The sequence below is a fragment of the Rhamphochromis sp. 'chilingali' genome (assembly GCF_963969265.1).
Source record: "Rhamphochromis sp. 'chilingali' genome assembly, chromosome: 15".
NCBI classification, from domain to species: Eukaryota; Metazoa; Chordata; class Actinopteri; order Cichliformes; family Cichlidae; genus Rhamphochromis; species Rhamphochromis sp. 'chilingali'.
The window spans coordinates 28,551,408-28,569,112 of NC_137942.1; the positions used below are offsets into that span (position 1 = coordinate 28,551,408).

At 38.8% G+C, this 17,705-nt stretch overlaps 2 protein-coding genes and 1 long non-coding RNA gene across 4 annotated transcripts; 1 reads left to right on the top strand and 2 right to left on the bottom strand.

Moving 5' to 3' along the window:
• Positions 1 to 2,579: 2,579 nt before the first annotated feature.
• LOC308411794 (uncharacterized protein) lies at positions 2,580 to 5,487 on the bottom strand (the record flags this gene model as incomplete). The annotated part of the gene is made up of 5 exons (XM_080905820.1): positions 2,580 to 2,600; positions 3,417 to 3,656; positions 3,790 to 3,882; positions 4,146 to 4,301; positions 4,456 to 5,487. 5 exons carry the CDS (start codon positions 5,485 to 5,487, stop codon positions 2,580 to 2,582), a joined length of 1,542 nt encoding a protein of 513 aa, XP_080761946.1.
• Positions 5,488 to 8,782: 3,295 nt separating this feature from the next.
• Positions 8,783 to 11,708, top strand: LOC308411631. Its single transcript, XR_013974426.1, has 3 exons — positions 8,783 to 9,866; positions 11,027 to 11,245; positions 11,322 to 11,708. It is a non-coding gene; the product is annotated as an uncharacterized lncRNA (long non-coding RNA).
• Positions 11,709 to 12,134: 426 nt separating this feature from the next.
• Positions 12,135 to 16,370, bottom strand: LOC308411654 (G2/M phase-specific E3 ubiquitin-protein ligase-like). 2 transcript variants are annotated; one of them, XM_080905626.1, is made up of 11 exons: positions 16,116 to 16,370; positions 15,958 to 16,049; positions 15,657 to 15,709; positions 14,408 to 14,447; positions 14,234 to 14,301; positions 14,014 to 14,100; positions 13,620 to 13,933; positions 13,210 to 13,388; positions 12,874 to 13,055; positions 12,514 to 12,728; positions 12,135 to 12,423 (listed from the first exon to the last, which is right to left on the bottom strand). In XM_080905626.1, the coding sequence occupies exons 1-11, from the start codon at positions 16,297 to 16,299 to the stop codon at positions 12,188 to 12,190; spliced, it is 1,650 nt and encodes a 549-aa protein (XP_080761752.1). In that variant the 5' UTR covers positions 16,300 to 16,370; the 3' UTR covers positions 12,135 to 12,187. The 2 variants fall into 2 exon arrangements, with proteins under 2 accessions (XP_080761752.1, XP_080761751.1); XM_080905625.1 differs by having other exon boundaries at positions 15,958 to 16,370.
• Positions 16,371 to 17,705: the final 1,335 nt, after the last annotated feature.

Genomic DNA, 17,705 nt, shown 5'->3' on the forward strand with positions numbered 1-17,705 from the left:
CTCGGTTGTATTGCTCTTCTGAAAATGAATATTCTACCTAGGCTACTTTACCCAATACAGATGGTTCCGACCCTTTTTCCACATAAAGCTATCCAAACTCTAAATGGCTGGTTCAGCTCCTTTGTTTGGGCAGGGAGGAAACCTCATCTTAAAATATCCACGTTATGTCTTCCATCCTTAAAAGGGGGCCTTTATTTCCCAGATATAAGGAAGTATCAGCTGAGCACCCATATGCGTATAGCTGCCGATTGGGTACAACAGCCTTCTCCTGTCTGGTTGGATATTGAGAGCTCTATGTCTAAATTCCCTTTGAAAAGTTTGCTTTTTGTGGGAAAACTTAAGACCTTAACGATGTTCTGTAGCAACCCACTCACATTATCTACTGTTAAAGCTTGGCGAATGGTTCAAAACATTCGCCAAGCTTTAACTTGGCGAATGTTAAAGCTTGGCGAGGTAAGGTAAGGCGAGGATCGGGGAAATATGCTTGTGTCTCTTTGAACGTGTCAGGAAACGAGCTGCAGCATTCTGGACCAGCTGGAGCCGTGCTAGACAAGACTGGCTAACAGCTGCATATAGAGAATTACAGTAGTCCAGTTGAGATAAGATTGCTGTAGTTAGAGAAGCATTGTGGCAAGCTGAGCTACATCATCCTATGCTCCTCCCACTTTTTTGCATTCACTACTACTACTCTCTAAATGTAGGGTTATAAAATGTCTGTAATATAGTTTGTGTACCTCCACTTGTGTAGAGTTAATGTTATGCTGTGTAGCTTAACATTAACTGTGACACATACATGGTTTCACATGTCTTGATGCATGCTCAATCATCCAGGTAAGTAAATCCCAAAAAGTTGATTCTGTTCATCTGGACGTTTTCAGCGGGAGAAACATTTCATCATCATCCAGGTGACTTCTTCAGTCTCAGCAGACTGCAGGTTTGCCCAACCTTATAAACGGTACAATGACTTAAACTAGCTCACTGAATGATCAGGGGGCTGTGAGGTGAAGCTCAGGATTTATCCAAAGGAGAGCTGCATCATTACAATCTCTTCCACTCTATGAACCTGAAATCTGTGTGGAACAGCTAACCAATCACATATGCAGAACAGGACAAACATTATTTACTGTCGTGTAAAACAACAGGCATAAAGCCTGATCCCCCCCCCCCCCCCCCCCCCCGTGGCGTCAGATTTTGCACAAATTATATGTGACTAAGTTACAGTGGTAATTATTGCACACTTTCTGTAAATCCTAAAAGCTTGATTTCACTTGTAAAATATCATTGTGGTCATCTGCTGATATATTTAAATGAAATTGCTGATGTAAAGAACCAATGTTTTCTAAAGGAAAATCGTGAAGATTATCAGGGGTGCCCAGTGCTTTGCATACAACTGTGTAAAGTCTCCTCCTGGAAGTGAAAAGCTTACAAATCCATATCCCATTAAGCAAGCTGCAAAGATAGCCCTGTTCACAACTGTCAGTCACAAATTGACTCTGAGCCTCTTTAGTAATTCCAGCAACTTTTTAAGATCAGACGATGGTTTCATGCAACTGCAGACATTAGTAAACGTTCCTTCTTTAGAACATCAGCCTTTGTAATGAAGATATTTTTCACAGGCTTTTCATGACCTCCATAACACACCGGGTTTAGAACACATCATAGCAAAGTAAGGTAGTCCATCTTCTGTAGTTTCAATACGGTGGACATCTGGCATCACATTGTTAAGGAGAGACAAGTGTAGGGCTGTTCCAATTCTCAGCAAATAGCTCTTCTCATTTCGTAAGTCCTTAGCAATTCTTTTACCGAGGAATAGGAGAGAGGTACTGCATATGTGTGGAACACACCCCGTGTTTCCATCATTTCAGGGTTAACAAACATGGAGTTGTTATCTAAACCTGCTTCCTGGAATACCCCAGTGGGCTCTACACTACGGGTTCAACAAATCCAGGATATCTTTGTTCACTGACCCTAACATTGTCTATTAGAATAAGTGGTGACACAAACCTTAACTCTTTAAGTTGACCCAGGGTTTCCCTTGGATGTTTACATGAAAGGGGTACACTGAAAAAAAAAGTTCTTTCAATTTACTTGATTTTATTGTGTACATCGGTCCCACATAATATGAATAAGTATGACTGACTTAATTTTCCACTTTCCAACAAGTAATAATTACTTGTAAAGCCAAAGTATTTCATTCACATTAGATTACTTAAAAAAAAAATCATGTTCGATGTACATACTGTTTGTCTGTTACCAAAATATCAATGTATTACGTAATGTTGATATATTTTAAAGTTTAACACCAACGTATTTTTGATTGTCAGTGGTACTTAATGAAATTGTGTAACATAAAGGCATTATAATTATGTTCCTGCAACACAAATTATGGCTTTAAATCCTACTTAATTATTTTAAGTCAACTTCATAAAAATTCAGTCCTTGGTTTCTTGCCTATGTACAATATAATAATGTAAATATAAACTAAATGTTATTGACAAAAAAGGCAAAAAAAAAAATGGGAGTGCTGAAAAGTTCACCTTTATTTTAACAGCAGTGAAAACAGCAAGCATATAAACTTGTTACACAGTTTTAGCGATTGCCTGCAGATATAACTGAAAGAAAGATTTAAAACATTTGTAAATATTTCCCCTCAAAACTGACCTTAGCAGCAATACAAGAAAGCTACAAATAAGTGCTTATTAATGATCCTGTCATCTTACACATATTTGTATTTAATTTCACAATTAAAAGTTTGAAACTAAATTAAGCCTACTTGGAAAAAGAATCAAAAAGCATCCATGAACAAACAGGCTTACACAAATATAACTTTTTTTTGCATTTAACATTTCTACAACTCCTGTTACCTGGAGTTTAAGAGACAGAAACCAGCAAGCTGCTTTGAATGATCAAGTCTGTACATATATAGAACAACTTCAGCTTAAATTGGTCTTCCAAAACTCAAAGAGGCAGCAAGCTGCTATTAAGGATAAGATATATCTTCATACATGTCACATTTTGTATTTAGCTGTACAGAATTTTTTTACTAAATTGAAGCTTAAATGACACTGTCACATAATACCAAACACCTAAAGGAATCTTCCTTTTGAACATATAAGCAGGATGTAAAGGTTGACCCAGAGCACATTGCTAAAAAACCTCTGTAAACATTTCTCGCAATACAATACCACCAAAAGGAAGAAAAGAAAAAAAGTGTCACCTCGAAGTGCAGTCACATGAGAAAAAACAACAACAACAACAACAAAAAAACCCCAAACAAACAGTATCAGCAGTATAACATTGCAGTTTTTCGTTTTGTGTTCAGTAAAGAATTGCTGAAGTGCAGTCTTTGACCCTTCAGTGAAACAGACGGTTTTTGAGAGCAAGAACTTTGTTGGAGAGTTTAGTTCCATGAAAACCTTCTGGAAAACCTCAAAGGTGTAGCGGAGGTCAGCAGGGTAGGCAAGGTTTAGTGCATACATGAGTCCAAATAGCATTACCACAGCAAATGCTACATTATCCAAATTCTTCACCACCCTGATGCCTTCAAGGACAACTCCAATGTCTTCTTGTTCATCTGCTGAAGCTTGTTCTTTAAGAAGATAAATTCCAACAGTGGTGTCTTCAATGGCCTCATTGATGGCGTCTTCATCCATGTCCTGTAAAAAATACATAAATAAATAAAATAAAAGTCATGTTACTCAATCCATGGCAAGTGAGCAATATGATGTACTGGTGAAAGTCACCCCCCCACCCCCCCAAAAAATAAAATAAAATACCCCAAGTACTTACCACATACTCCCGGATAAGGTTGTCAGGATCTTCACCCATGTAGATACACACTCCCTTAATGACACACTCACGTCCAGCATCAACATCTTCACACTGAAATGAAATTTGTGTGATTAGTATCTTCAGTTAGCCCTTCTCATTGATTTTAGGTTTTAGTACTGTACTTTACATGAATGCTTTCAAAGTAAAGGCACACATACTAATAAAGTTGACTAAGTAGATTAAAACAAAAACAAGCAGATGTAAAAGTAGTACAAGATGACAGCATTTATCATTGGAAAAACATTTACAATTTTTAACCAATTAAAAGTTTTGTCCAAAAGGGGTCATAGTTGTGTTAAGGCTTTATCACTTACATTATCCATTTGTGCCACAACTTTTTTCAGTCTTTGTCCAAGCTGTCCTCCTCTTCTTTTGAACAGCTTCACCAGGTTGTCTAAGTGGAGATCCATCTGAGACAGGAACTTTGATTGAAGGGGGATTGTGGTAATTCTTTTAAACTCAGCATTGATCTGAAAACATCAGCACAAAAGAGTGAGCTTCAAATGTTTAACACCAGGAAGAAGGCCACAATCACCAATGCTGAAGAAATTGGCTGTTAAATGTGCCTAAAGTATTTTAGCTTAACACCTCTTCCAAGAACTCCCGGTGTGAGTCAAACTTTACCTCATGGACATCAAATAGAGCAGGCCATCTTGCCATGAAAGCCTCTACCATTGGTGCATCACGAACAACTTCATGTCTTCTGTAGGCAAAAGTCTTTTCCATCTTGAATTTCACCAACTCTCTGTTGTTCTTCTTCTTTATGTCCAAGAGTAAAGTTTTCCGCATTGCCTCCAGGCTCTCCTCAGTTTCTTCTGGTGGGTATGTTGGGCAAAAGTTAACTTCTGCCCTCTTTGCTTTTTTGACACCAAAGGCTGCACTGCATCTTCCAACAGGTTTGTTCTTTAGAGAGTTTACAGTCACCTCTGGGCAGCCCAGTTTTCGTAGCTGGGTGCGATAGTTTGAGAGTTTATATTTTAAACTGGTCTTCCATCCTCCAAATCCAGTGTTGGAGCCTGTCTCAGTTAGACAGGGATGCTTCTTGATCAGACTCTGAGCTACTTGATCCATTTCTTTATCACTGACATACACTTTATACTTCACAATTTCCTGCACCAAACCTTCAAGGATGGCTGACTTCAACTTGGGATCTGGAATAAGTGCAGTTCCATTCTGATTGTACGCAATTTTTGCCTGCTGAAGTTGTAATTCAGCATCATACGAAAACTTGGGCACATAAAAGACAGCAGGCCAAGAAGATCGTGAGCTTGTTGACTCACTTGATGACAACACATCCGTGTCCACAGATCCACCAGACAGGTACGAAGAATCGTTAACAGAGGAACAGCTGAGGGCTTCGGAGTCCTGGACAGGATCAAGAATGATATAATCCTCATGCTGCATAGTGGTGGGTCTTGACATGTCAATAACTTTAAGAGTCCCTCTGTCTGCCACTTCTGAAACTGAGGTAAGATTAAGGAACTCATTCCCAAACAAGGAATCCATAAACTGAAGTCTGAAATCGCCCTGAAGACCACACTGTCTCTTGACTTCAACAATGAGATCCTCAATTGATTCAGGTGGTCCATTGGAGAGAATGAGCCTTTGACAGGTTCCATCAGTCAAGATGATCTTTAGGATCACAGGGGTCCCCATTTCAAGCAGCTATTCTGTAGACGAAAAAAAACAACAACAATACATCAGACACCCAGAAAGAATAACTTCAGTTTAGTCTTCATACAGTTACCCATACATATCAGTCAGTTATAAAAGGTCAGATATACAAAAAAAAAAAAAAAAAAAAAAATCTATCTAGTGAAATACATGTGACTGAACTTATTACAAATATTTGCACACCTTTTATTTCTATATGCCTTTTTAAAGTCACCATGCGGACTGATCCGATCTTGTAGTCAACCAGTGGATAAGTGTCAAGGAGTTCACGGAGTGAAACAAGAGTGAATATTCTTGCAGATACTGAGTTGAGCTCAAAAGCGCTGTAGTGCTCCCTGTACCAGCCACCGAGCTCTCTGACAATGTAGAATATGCTCTGGTTTACAATGCAGATGTGGTTTATTTCACAGAATTCTGGCAACCCACCAGCTGCCCTGTGGGCCAGTACCATTCCCTTCCTATAAGTTATGCCCTTTATTGTCACACACTGTGCAAGGTTTATCTCTAGAATGTCAGGGAATGTTTGCCTAATGACTCTAGCCATCTCCTCTTTAAGCAAATCCACTGGAAAAGTTGATACAGCCGAGACCTCTAGTTCAGACTTGCCAAGAGATGGGGAGCTTAGATGGTAAGCTATCATCATCTGATGCTTTGAGGCCAAGGAGAGAGGCACATTCTTAAAGCAGCTTGTGTGTCTCATGACCTGCTTGAAAAAGCTGTGTTTGGCCTCGAAACGCATTGTCCACAGCCAAACAACTGGACCAAAAAACCTAATCATCTGTGGATAGTGCTCCAAATAATGGTGTTTTGGTAGTAGCTTAACATCAGGAAACAGTGCCTGGTATCGCTGTCTGTGCTCTATAATTTTGCTTTCCAAAAAAGCCAGAGAGTCATCACTATGCACAGGGGACACGACAAGTTCTGTGATATCCTTCAGAGTCATGAGAACAAGCCATGCAGGCTCATCTTCAGGCACAAGTGATCCAACTAAAAAAGGCAAGAACCGGAGCAAGCTCCAGTTCTCATGCGCATTTCCTCCTACTGTTTTGGTGCTAGAGAAAGTTTGTGACACTACATGAGGTCTGTTTGTCTTATCTTCCCATTTGTAGGGGAACTTCAGAATCGCATTGTTTAAGTCGGCTAAAGTGAAAAACTTCTTTGATATAAGAACTGTCAAGCAATGAGCCAACTCTACTGGGATTATACCCTCAAAAACATCGTGAGCAAGATCAGGCGGATAACCAAATATGACATGAAAGTGGGACAGATTTTTGGTGAAGACACATTCTCTTTTCACTCCACAACAGCCTGTACCTGTATCTTGGGCTTGTTTGACATGGACTTGGTGAAGGTCTTTGCTTCTTAGCGTGAAAGCACCAGACGCTACAGAATACAGCTGAATATCACTGCTCTTCCCTGTGCAAAATCTGCAATAGTATTCTACAGAAAAGCTTTGCATAAATCCTGCAACACTGTGTGCTCCAAGGTTATCTGCGATTACACTTACGACTGTACCTTTGACTGACTCTCCTAATAGTGGAACATAAACGCCATGTTCTTCAAGAGTTTTCAGATCCTGTAGAAGAGGTTCCAAGATTTTGTCATAACCATAAGTTTTAACGTCAGTGGTTTTGCACAACACTGACAAGTAGATGGACGATAAGGTACCAAGGGGGTTACAGACTTCAAAGTCATCCACATAAAAACGTAGGGAAATCCTTAGATTTTCTCCAGAAAGGAAAAAGTTTTCCTTAAATAGGGAACCATCACTTGAAGACTTGTAATGATATGACCCAGTAGTCTGTTCCCACCTGTTGTTTATGGCATTTCACAACTTCATCAACAACATCTTTTCTACTCAACAGCTGCTGTAACAATTTCAGCAATGGGACATATTGGAAACTGTGTTTCTTTTCAGCATCAAGTATATATTCAACTGGTTCTAAAACACAGAAATTTTCCTTGTAATACTGCTTACGCAGATATGCTGTGCTTAGCGGACCACCCTTTTGAATGGACCTTAGTACAGGATTACCTGAAAAAACTGCATTAATAGTTTCTGTAATGAGATCTTTATCAATGGGGAGGTTTCTTTGATTAAAGATATTCGTCACAATATCACAGGATAATGGTACAGGTGCCGACCGTATCAAATGATAGAGTTCCTCTAAAAATACATCAATAGCTGTGCTTGGCACATGGACCAAATGCTCCAGCTTTAGCAGAGTATTTGCAAAACTTTGCTCTATGACTTTTTGCAAGTCCTCAGTATCACACTGACCATGTGAAGGAATGACAGTATCCAACTGATCTACAAACTCCTGACTATTTTCCGCAAATTCATTTGTAGGTGCGATTCCTGTTCTTACTATACCTCGTTTAAAATCACCTGGTGTATAATGTCTGTGTTTACAGTTTTTGTGTGATTTAAATGTACAGTAAATGTTTGTTTTAAAGTTGCAGCCTAGAAACATACAAGTAAGTGTCTCATTTCTTTTAAGATGCGCATATATGTGAGCAAAATAATCACGCTCTGATGCTAAATCATTGCATTCGCAAAGGTGGCAACTGAAAATCGCCTTTTTTTTAGTAGTGACCCCCGTGCTGTGGATTCCAGGGCATTCCACGTTTTAAAGGTGCATGGACAATGCAGGTATGTACATGGAAAGTGAGAACGACGTCCAAAATGTGGATGTTTTAATCTGTAGTGATGCAAAAGCTTGGAACGACTTGATACCGTTTCTGTGCACCCCTTACAACTCCACATTCCCAGCACCACCTAACCCTGTAAGACACAGATAATCAAGAGTCAGCTCATTCAATATCCAGAGGATTACGTCAGATTCAGAGATCTGACACACACACACACACACACACACACACACACACACACACACACACACACACACACTTAAAATTGGACGCCAACATTGAAGATTTATTTTGTTTCTTTATGCTAATCTACGTATACAATAACATTGATGTTATTGCACATAACAAGAATATAACTTCATTTTCCAGACATGTGTAATCATAAAAGTAAAAAATGCCACCATCACATATATACGGTGGCTGGGAAGTGCAAAGCGCAACAAATTAAAAAACCGCAACAAATTAAAAAACCGCAACAAATTAAAAATCCACAACAAATTAAAAAACCGCAACAAATTAAAAATCCACAACAAATTAAAAAACAGCAACAAATTAAAAATCCACAACAAATTAAAAATCCACAACAAATTAAAAAACCGCAACAAATTAAAAATCCACAACAAATTAAAAAACCGCAACAAATCAAAAATCCACAACAAATTAAAAAACCGCAACAAATTAAAAATCCACAACAAATTAAAAATCCTTGACGGAAAGGGATTGTCTGAAATACCGGAAGTGGCACAACGATTAGGCTTACTCCATATTTGTAGCTCAGAAAAGTGATTCGGGATGTCAACAAACGTTGAGAAACTCACGCCTCACAGCGCTTCCTTATCACCCTGACGGTGCTTGCTGCACTACATAGAGAACCGGAAAATGTTTTGCCCGTTTTGTGGCGTTAGCTTCAGCCTCTTCACCCCTTTTTGTGCTTCCTGTGGACGGTCTCTGGAGCTTTTGCGGGACACATACCAGGCTGAAGGATCAGACACCCTACAGTACTGCATTAAATATTTCAACGAAGGTCACTCATATAGTGTTATCATGGACATGATGTTAAGTTTGCATGGTGTAAAGATAAGTTTAAGGAGTCTTAAAAGTAAACTTAATAATGCTGGACTTTACCGAAGAAAATATTTTCACTCCAGAACAACGATCATTAACGCAATCAGAGCGGAGCTTCAAGGACCTGGGCGATTGTTTGGGTATCGAACAATGTGGCAGGTACTTAAACAAAAGCATCATCTTAAAGTGAAGAGGGATGATGTGATGAAAATACTCCGGGAGCTTAATCCTCATGGATGCCAGATGAGAACACGCAGAAGATTCATTAGGAGAACCTATCATTCGCTGGGACCCAACTACATGTGGCATGCTGATGGTTATGACAAGCTCAAACCATTCGGTTTGGCCATTTCAGGGTGCATTGATGGATTTTCACGCAAGGTTTTGTGGCTAGAATGTGGACCAACCAATAATAATCCAGTGGTTATAGCTTACTATTACTTGTCATGTGTTGGGAGCCTTGGTGTTGTACCGATGAGACTGAGAACTGACTGTGGGACAGAAAACGGCATTATGGCTGCAGTTCAGTGCGCACTACGTCACCATCATGATGACCACTTCAGCGGAGAGTCCAGTCACATGTTTGGTTCATCAACGAATAACCAGCGAATTGAGTCCTGGTGGTCCATATATCGAAAAGGAAGGTAAATATAACATTTAATTTTGCCTGATATTTAAAGGCGTAACAAATTTGAATGTCGTGCAAAAGTTGATTTATTGTCAGTCTGCCCCAGGGCAGCTGTGGCTACAACTGTAGCTGCCTCCACCAGTGTGTGAATGTGAGAGTGAATGAACAGTGGAATTGTAAAGCGCTTTGAGGGCCTCGAAAAGCGCTATATAAATGCAATCCACTGTTGTTATTATTATTATTATTATTATTATTATTATTATTATTATTATTATTATTTCAGTAATTCAACTTAAAAAGTAAAACCGATATTAAATACTCATTGTATGCCAAACTATACATTTTTAGCCCATTTAGTAATTATGATGATTATGCTTTGGAACTTAAGAAAAACCCAACTTCAAAACCATAATATTGTGAAAAGGTTAAATATTTTAGATTTAAAGTGCCACTCTACTATGAGCTAATTAATTCAAATCATCTGCAAAGGGTTCCTGAGCCTCTAAATGGTCTTTCTAATTCAGGAGGACTCACAGGATGGACATGACTGCTGTCCTGACAGCTGTGGGAAAAAAAACATAATTGACACCCTCCATAAAGAACACCTTAAAAGAATTTGAATGTTCACAGAGACTATCAAAGCACATTAATAGAAAGTTTTGTCTAATGTAAGTGTGGATGAAAGGGGTGTAACATAGTGTAGTGGCTAAGACCTCAAGGCTGCTACTGAAGCATCCTGGTCTTCCATAACACCTCAAAAGATCCACAGACTGATAGCATCCATACCACGCTGCATGGAGGCAGTAATTTATGCAAAAAGGACCCAAACAAATAGAACATACAAATTGTTAGAGACATTGAATTTGGGTTTTTCATAAGTTCTACGTCTTAATCATTAACATTGTAAGAAATACTTGAAATACCTCACTTTGTATGTAATGACTCAGTATCGCTAATTTCACATTTAATTAGAATTCCTAAAATAAATTAACTTTTGCACATTACTGAAATGTTTTAGAGTTTTGCCTGTATGCAATCCCTTTCGATAGAAAACATTTAAACTGACTGGAGTCTATATATGATTCAGTTAAAATGAACTGTAAAGTGCCATGCGATGACGTGTTGTGAAACGATGCCATGTAAACAAACTAAACTATCTCTAAACAATTTTTTTAGGGCTCAGTTTTGGTTGGAGCTGTTTGCGGATCTTCGAGATGCTGGACACTTCAATGGAAGTCACGAGCATCAGTGCCTTTTGAGATTTTGCTTCACTGTCATTGTTCAGAAGGATCTTGATGAATGTGTGAAGCTGTGGAACACTCATCGGATTCGTCCCTCAAGAACAGCTTCATGTCCAGGAGGTGTGCCAAATGAACTGTACTACCTACCCCACAGGTAACGGATAATAATGATCAAATAATTACTTTATGTGTAAACCTATATTAATGCAATTGTCTTCCATTGATCACAGATACGGCTCCAGAGACTGTGGATTCCTGATTCAACAATCTGAACTGGACGCTTTTCCTGAGTCTAGGCTGTCAGTAGTTGTATGTGGGGACTCAAACATACAGGAGTATCTGAATTTTGTAATGGAGCAAAATCATTTTCAAAAGCCCGTCTGCTGGGAGTCTGCCACTGAACTTTACATGAAGTTAATAGAAATTGCAAATTTCTAAAAAAAAACAAAAACCTGGCTTTTTGTTGTTTTCACCAAAACCTATAGCATATGCTGCTTTTTTGAACTAGGCTACATGAGTTGGCTGAAGACGCCAAAAGTTTAAGTTTGTGTTTGTAAAAGCATATTCTTACTGAATGTCTTGATAATTCTGGTCCTTGTTTAGCTGATGGAAGTTGAGATACAGTCCTGAACATTTATATAAATAATAAATCAAATCAAAATCACATCTTGCACTGTATTGTGTGTTTATTACAACTTTTAAGAGTAGAACACAGTACACCTTTAAATGCCTTTACTTTTAGTAGCACTGTCAAAACTTTGAACAAATCAAGTCTAGCGATTGCATTTTAAATCTCCTTTGAACAGATGTACCTACATTTTAGAATAAAAAAAACATGCTCAAATACATAACAGATTTCTGGATAAGTCCCGTAGCAAAAAACCTACAGAATTTACAATGTAATGCCAAGAAGAAGCAGCTGTAAGTAACTGGGTTATCTAATAAAACTACAATAAACCTGGTAAACTATAATGGATTTGTGCTGTACCGCCAGTATGTCCCACCTTCTCCTATTCATAACATATTTTAAAAAAAATTTGACTTAAAAACTTGAGGAATAAATCAACAGCAGGTTTGAACTACAAGGCCAGACATTCTAGAAACATCCAAATCCTGGGGAGTTTTGAATTCCAAAATCCATGTTGGATTTAAACAAGGAATATGAAGTTATCATTGGTAGTTTCAATAAGTTTAAGCATGTATTTGCCATCGGGAATAAAGAGTCATCCAGGAACTGTAGGCTTGGTAGTGGATCTAATCCAGAAGGTGGCAGTGATGTTAGCCCAGTTGCAAACATCAGAACATCGCCCAACGACACAGCAGTTTGTGATTCTGCAAAAAATTAAAAAAAAAATTATATATGTATATGTGAATTCAACACATTGTCTTGTAATGAGTACTAAAAGAAATACTGGTATAAACCTTCACAGTCCAGCAGATAGTCTGACCAGTAGCCCACAGTTTGACTTTCCAGACGTCTCCTGTTACTTCCAGATGGGCTGAAGTCAGGTTTGAAAAGTCTCTCAAGTTCAAGGGCTGTGAGTTTCTTTTCCATGTGACACAGGACCGGGGAAAGCAAAGTAGGGTGTTGCTGGAGTGCACTCAGGAAATTAAGTGCTGAAAGACCCTCTTTAAATCTAAAGAATGAGGAGAACTTTGTGTCATTTACCAGTTCATAGTACATGCACAAACTATGGACAAACTGTGAACTTTGGAAACCTTGGAGAATGTAAAATATTTCAGTCGGAAATTATGAACAACACTGTCATAACAATAATTCACCTGTCTCCCCTGTCAATTACAGATGAGTTTCGAGCAATTATATACCACCGGAGATAGTCAGACACAATGTCTTTCTTTTCCTCAACTGTGGAAACATGCCTTAGACAACCAGCCACCTGTAGCATAGTACTGTGTTTTATGACACAGTCACGCAGGACATCCACTGAACCAGCACTGTCGATCTGAAAAACCCATAAAAATGGACATACACAATGTAAGCTTACGTGTCTGATTTTCATTCCTGTTTTTTCCCTACACAAAGAAAGAATTTTTTAATGTCATACAGATGAAGAAGCTGTAGTTCTATCCTGCATTCAAATCCTGCGCTGTCCTCACCTCTTGTAAAGCTTTCCCTATGTCGTCATCTGTGACTGAGGCAACTGTTGCTTTTACTGAAGTCTGGCCTGCAAGATAATGTACCAGCTCTTCTGACAGGAAATGGGGCCCTGGACCACCATGCACAACTGACACGGCTATCATCTTTCCTGCTAGGTAGTATTCATCCTCCCTTACAGCTGTGAATGAATACAGTAAATGATAAACTCTCTCACACACACACCTCTCTCTACCGATCGATCAGATCCGATCGATGTCAGATAGATCGATCAGATAGACAGACTAATGCTGTTTTGAAATAATCCAAGAAATTATTATGAGTTGCTTCTGATAATAATTAAAAACAAATTGATTTAAAAGTCCAAAAAAGTCTTTAAATTAAGTTTATCAAACATCTGATCATTGCATACCCTTTGCATTGTAGACGAGGAATCGACGTCCTTCGGGTCCATCAAAAATGGGACGATCTTTCATGTGTTTCATTAGCAGACTCAAAAACTCTCGTTTTGGGCCACCTGCATCAAGTCCTTCTTCTAGAATGCCAGAATCATCAGTAAATTTAACCAGCATGTCATTGGTTTCAGAGTATGACAACCGCCTGAAACCCCTGACTGCTCCATCCCAGACATTTGCTCTTGAGATGTTGAATCTGCTGACACTTCCATGATGAATAGCACTGGATAAGTTTGCAATGATGTCAGGTAGATTAATGTTAACGTCTTCCCTGTAATCACAAAAATGAAAGACCGAATGCAAGACTATACAATTTAGCATTGTTATTTGAAGTAGTATTTGATATTTTACAGTGCTCTGTCATCAATCGGTGAAGCAACTTCAACCAGCTCTTCATCCTCGTCCTCAATGCAGGGGGCACACAGGTCTGCATATTTACTGTTGAGAAATTATAATTCCAACATTAGAATAACTTCTATTCACCCTTTAATTATCTTTACCCATTTCACAAACCCAAACGTGTACTGTAGTTACAGATTTAAAATTACATATAAGACACAATTTTATTTACCTATAGGGACTCATGACTGGATTCGTTTCGTTTTGGTGATCAAGATCCTCTGTATCAGATATTACAATCTGGAAAAAAAAGAACAAAAATTGCATACTGTATATAAACATACATAGCTTTGTACTATTTCAGCAATAGCAAAAAACGTCATGCTGACATAAATTGCCCAAATACCTGACATGGCTGTATGATAGATGAAGGTCCTGGAGCATGTCTGAAACAGAATAAGAGTATTGGAATTAAAATGTCCAGATAAGAAGCTCATACAGTTCAATATTATTTATGATACCAACATTATAAAAAGGCTATGAAACCAATAAATATTTATATTAGGGCGGGGCAATAAAATAACAATATGTATTGCAGTATACTTTTCTCTCAAAGGAAATATGAGACTATTGCAATAGAGCTATCCATCCATCCATTTTATATGCTGCTTATTCCTCTAATCACTCTTTTTTTTCATTGACATAAGAATAGTCAATCCTTATCAAGTAGCGCAGCAACCAATCGCTCTGGGAACAGCATCATGTCCAGTTAGGGTGACTTGTTACCTGCAGCACAGTGAAGTAGCAGCGCCACCCGTGGAGATGTTTGGGCACCATTTACATCTAAACCAACCATTAAAATAAATATACAAGGAGAGATTAGGAGAATTTGCTTTTATTTCTTAGCTTATTCATTTGATATTGACAAAGACTTTGTCAATTTTATGTCTGTTCTCCTGTAAAACTTACTGTAAACTAAGATTTATGTTTAGAATCATTCTTTTTTGTTTTTAAATGTAATTGACCAAGCAATTGAGTGATCTGGTGTTTGTTGTCTTTTGAAACTGGAAATCTTTATCCCTGACTTTTGATTTAGTTTTTAACATGTACCTTTTTTTAGTTATCTGAAACGGATGTAATATGTTAATACATCCGTCTGTCTGAACTTATGACAGGAAATAAATATTTAAATCAAAACAAGCTTCTGAGGATTTCACATCTTACTTATGTGAAATTTTAAGTTCACCTTGTAATCGGAAGGTTGCCGGTTCGAGCCCCGGATCGGACAGTCTTGGTCGTTGTGCCCTTGGGCTAGACACTTCACCCATTGCCTACTGGTGGCGCCAGTGTTCGGCAGCCTCGCCTCTGTCAGTGCGCCCCATGGTGGCTGTGGGTACAATGTAGCTGCCATCACCAGTGTGTGCATGTGTGTGTGAATGGGTGGATGACTGGATGTGTAAAGCGCTTTGTCCTTAGGGACTAATAAAGCGCTTTACAAATACAGGCCATTTACCATTTACCATGAGCAACGGCACATTTAATATGTACAAATCTAGCGGTTTATATCGTGATCAATATTCCCTGAAATAAAACAAAGACATATATTGTATTGCCCAACTCTAATATATAGCAGAACAAGCTCTTAAATAACTTACTCCTTCTCTGCATGTTTACCATTAGGGGTACTCTGGTCTTGTGGTTTGAAAACCTAAGATGAAAAACATGCACTTTTCAAAGCTTTCACCAACTTCGTATCGCATTTAGATAGTTCATCAATACTTAAAAAAAATACTTTTTTAAAGAACATATAATCACACAATGAAAATAATAGACCCATGGATGCTACAGAATTATGATCATTATAGAGAAAAAAAATAGAGCACTCAGAGGACATGCACCTCTGCCAGGGCCACTCACAGGCCTCTGGCATGGTGGAGAGGGAAAAAAAGTACACACCAATGTGTCTGCCTGGTTGAACTCAGCTGTGCTTCTTGATGTAATCACAATCTCAGGGTCCGAGTCTGAGGTACCATCCTCTGCAATCAGAGCTGAGAAAGTAGACACATTATTAGTTGTTGTATATGTAAACACATCAAAATATAAAATTAACAAACCTCGTTTGAAGTGGCTCTCTGGGCAAATGAATAGAGAAATCCTGTTGTAGTTCTTTCCTATTTCCTCTTTGTAGTCTGCCAATCGGAATGGCCTTTCTGTCCCAGGCACATTTATCACCTCTGTGCAGTCAGGATACAAAAGGACATATGGTCCCTCCACCAAGTCCTTGTTGAATGTTCTCATTTTTTCTACAGCCTGCTTCAGGAGGTCAGGGGCTGTAATTTCGGGGGTAATAAATAAGGGCAGTGTTTTCCCTCTTAGTGGTTTTAAGTCGGTTTGTTGTGACACCATAAATCCGATATTGATCTACAAACAAATAATAAAAGCCAGATCACTTTAAGAATAATTGCCAAATCCTCGTTTATAAAGTTACCTGTGATGGCTTACCTTGACAGGTTTACTCTGTTGCTTGAGTTTTAATTTTGCTCCACAGCTGAAGGCCTGACGCTCTTTGGATTTTGATTTTTTGTACTCCATGAACTGCTTGTATGACGGACATGTTTGTTCTGGTTGAATGAAAAACGTTTGACATCAAAACGGGGTTAGCACTCTCCATTACTAAACGTAGACGAGAATACAGTATAAGGAAACAGAAACAGAAACCGGAGCCAAAATGGTAAATAAACGTGCTATTTAACTGAAATAGCATAGACTGTCTGAAGAGAACAAAAAGTGAGTAATATATCAAAATTACTTTGTTCAGAATTTTCTGTTTGTTTTGATGTCCCCGGGGAGTTTGATCCTTCAGCCTGGTCTGTGTCCCGCAAAAGCTCCAGAGACCGTCCACAGGAAGCACAAAAAGGGGTGAAGAGGCTGAAGCTAACGCCACAAAACGGGCAAAACATTTTCCGGTTCTCTATGTAGTGCAGCAAGCACCGTCAGGGTGATAAGGAAGCGCTGTGAGGTGTGAAGGTGGTGAGATGATTGTCTGAAGCTCTTCCTCCCATCTCAGCTTAATATGAGAAATGGATTTGGGGACCAAAGCATCTAGTATTTTATACAAGGCTGATATCAGTCTGTTTTGATGAGGGTTCGTCTGCAGGATGATATCCAGATTTGTTTCTGGAGGCCGATTGGGAAAGTGAGGGAACTGCGTTTTTACAAAATTTCTAGCCTGAAGATAGCGAAAAAAGTTGGAGTTAGGCAGGTCGTATTTGGACGATAGGTCAGCAAAAGATAGAAAGGTGTCCTGACTGTACAAGTCCTTAACAGTCCTAAGTCCGTTATCTTTCCAACTACTAAAGGCCGCATCAGTGTTTGAAGGTGCAAAATTAAAATTTTTTGATAAAGGTGTTAGCAAAGACGGTCCAAGTAGCCCGAAGTATTTTCTGAACTGTCGCCAAATAGTTACTGTTTCCTTAGCTATTAGATTATCCCCAACAAGGGTTGGAGAAAAAGGGAGTGGTGAGCTGAGTATTGATGATAATGAGTAACAGCTAGATGCAGTTTCCATTTGTACCCAGGCTGTTACAGGGGGGTCGTTATGAACCCATTGTAAAAGTTTTTGTATGTTAGCTGCCCAATAGTAGTGTCTAAAATTGGGCAAACCAAGACCACCATCACTTTTAGAGGACTGAAGAATAGACTTG

Excerpts from the sequence above, each read along its gene's own strand:
- LOC308411654 (XM_080905625.1), bottom strand. The coding sequence starts at position 16,299 with ATGAGAACATTCAACAAGGACTTGGTGGAGGGACCATATGTCCTTTTG. Across the intron at positions 15,710-15,957 it reads TCAACCAGGCAGACACATTG|GTTTTCAAACCACAAGACCA; the intron begins GTGTGTACTTTT and ends TTTTCATCTTAG. Across the intron at positions 14,302-14,407 it reads CTATCATACAGCCATGTCAG|ATTGTAATATCTGATACAGA; the intron begins GTATTTGGGCAA and ends TTTTTTTTCCAG.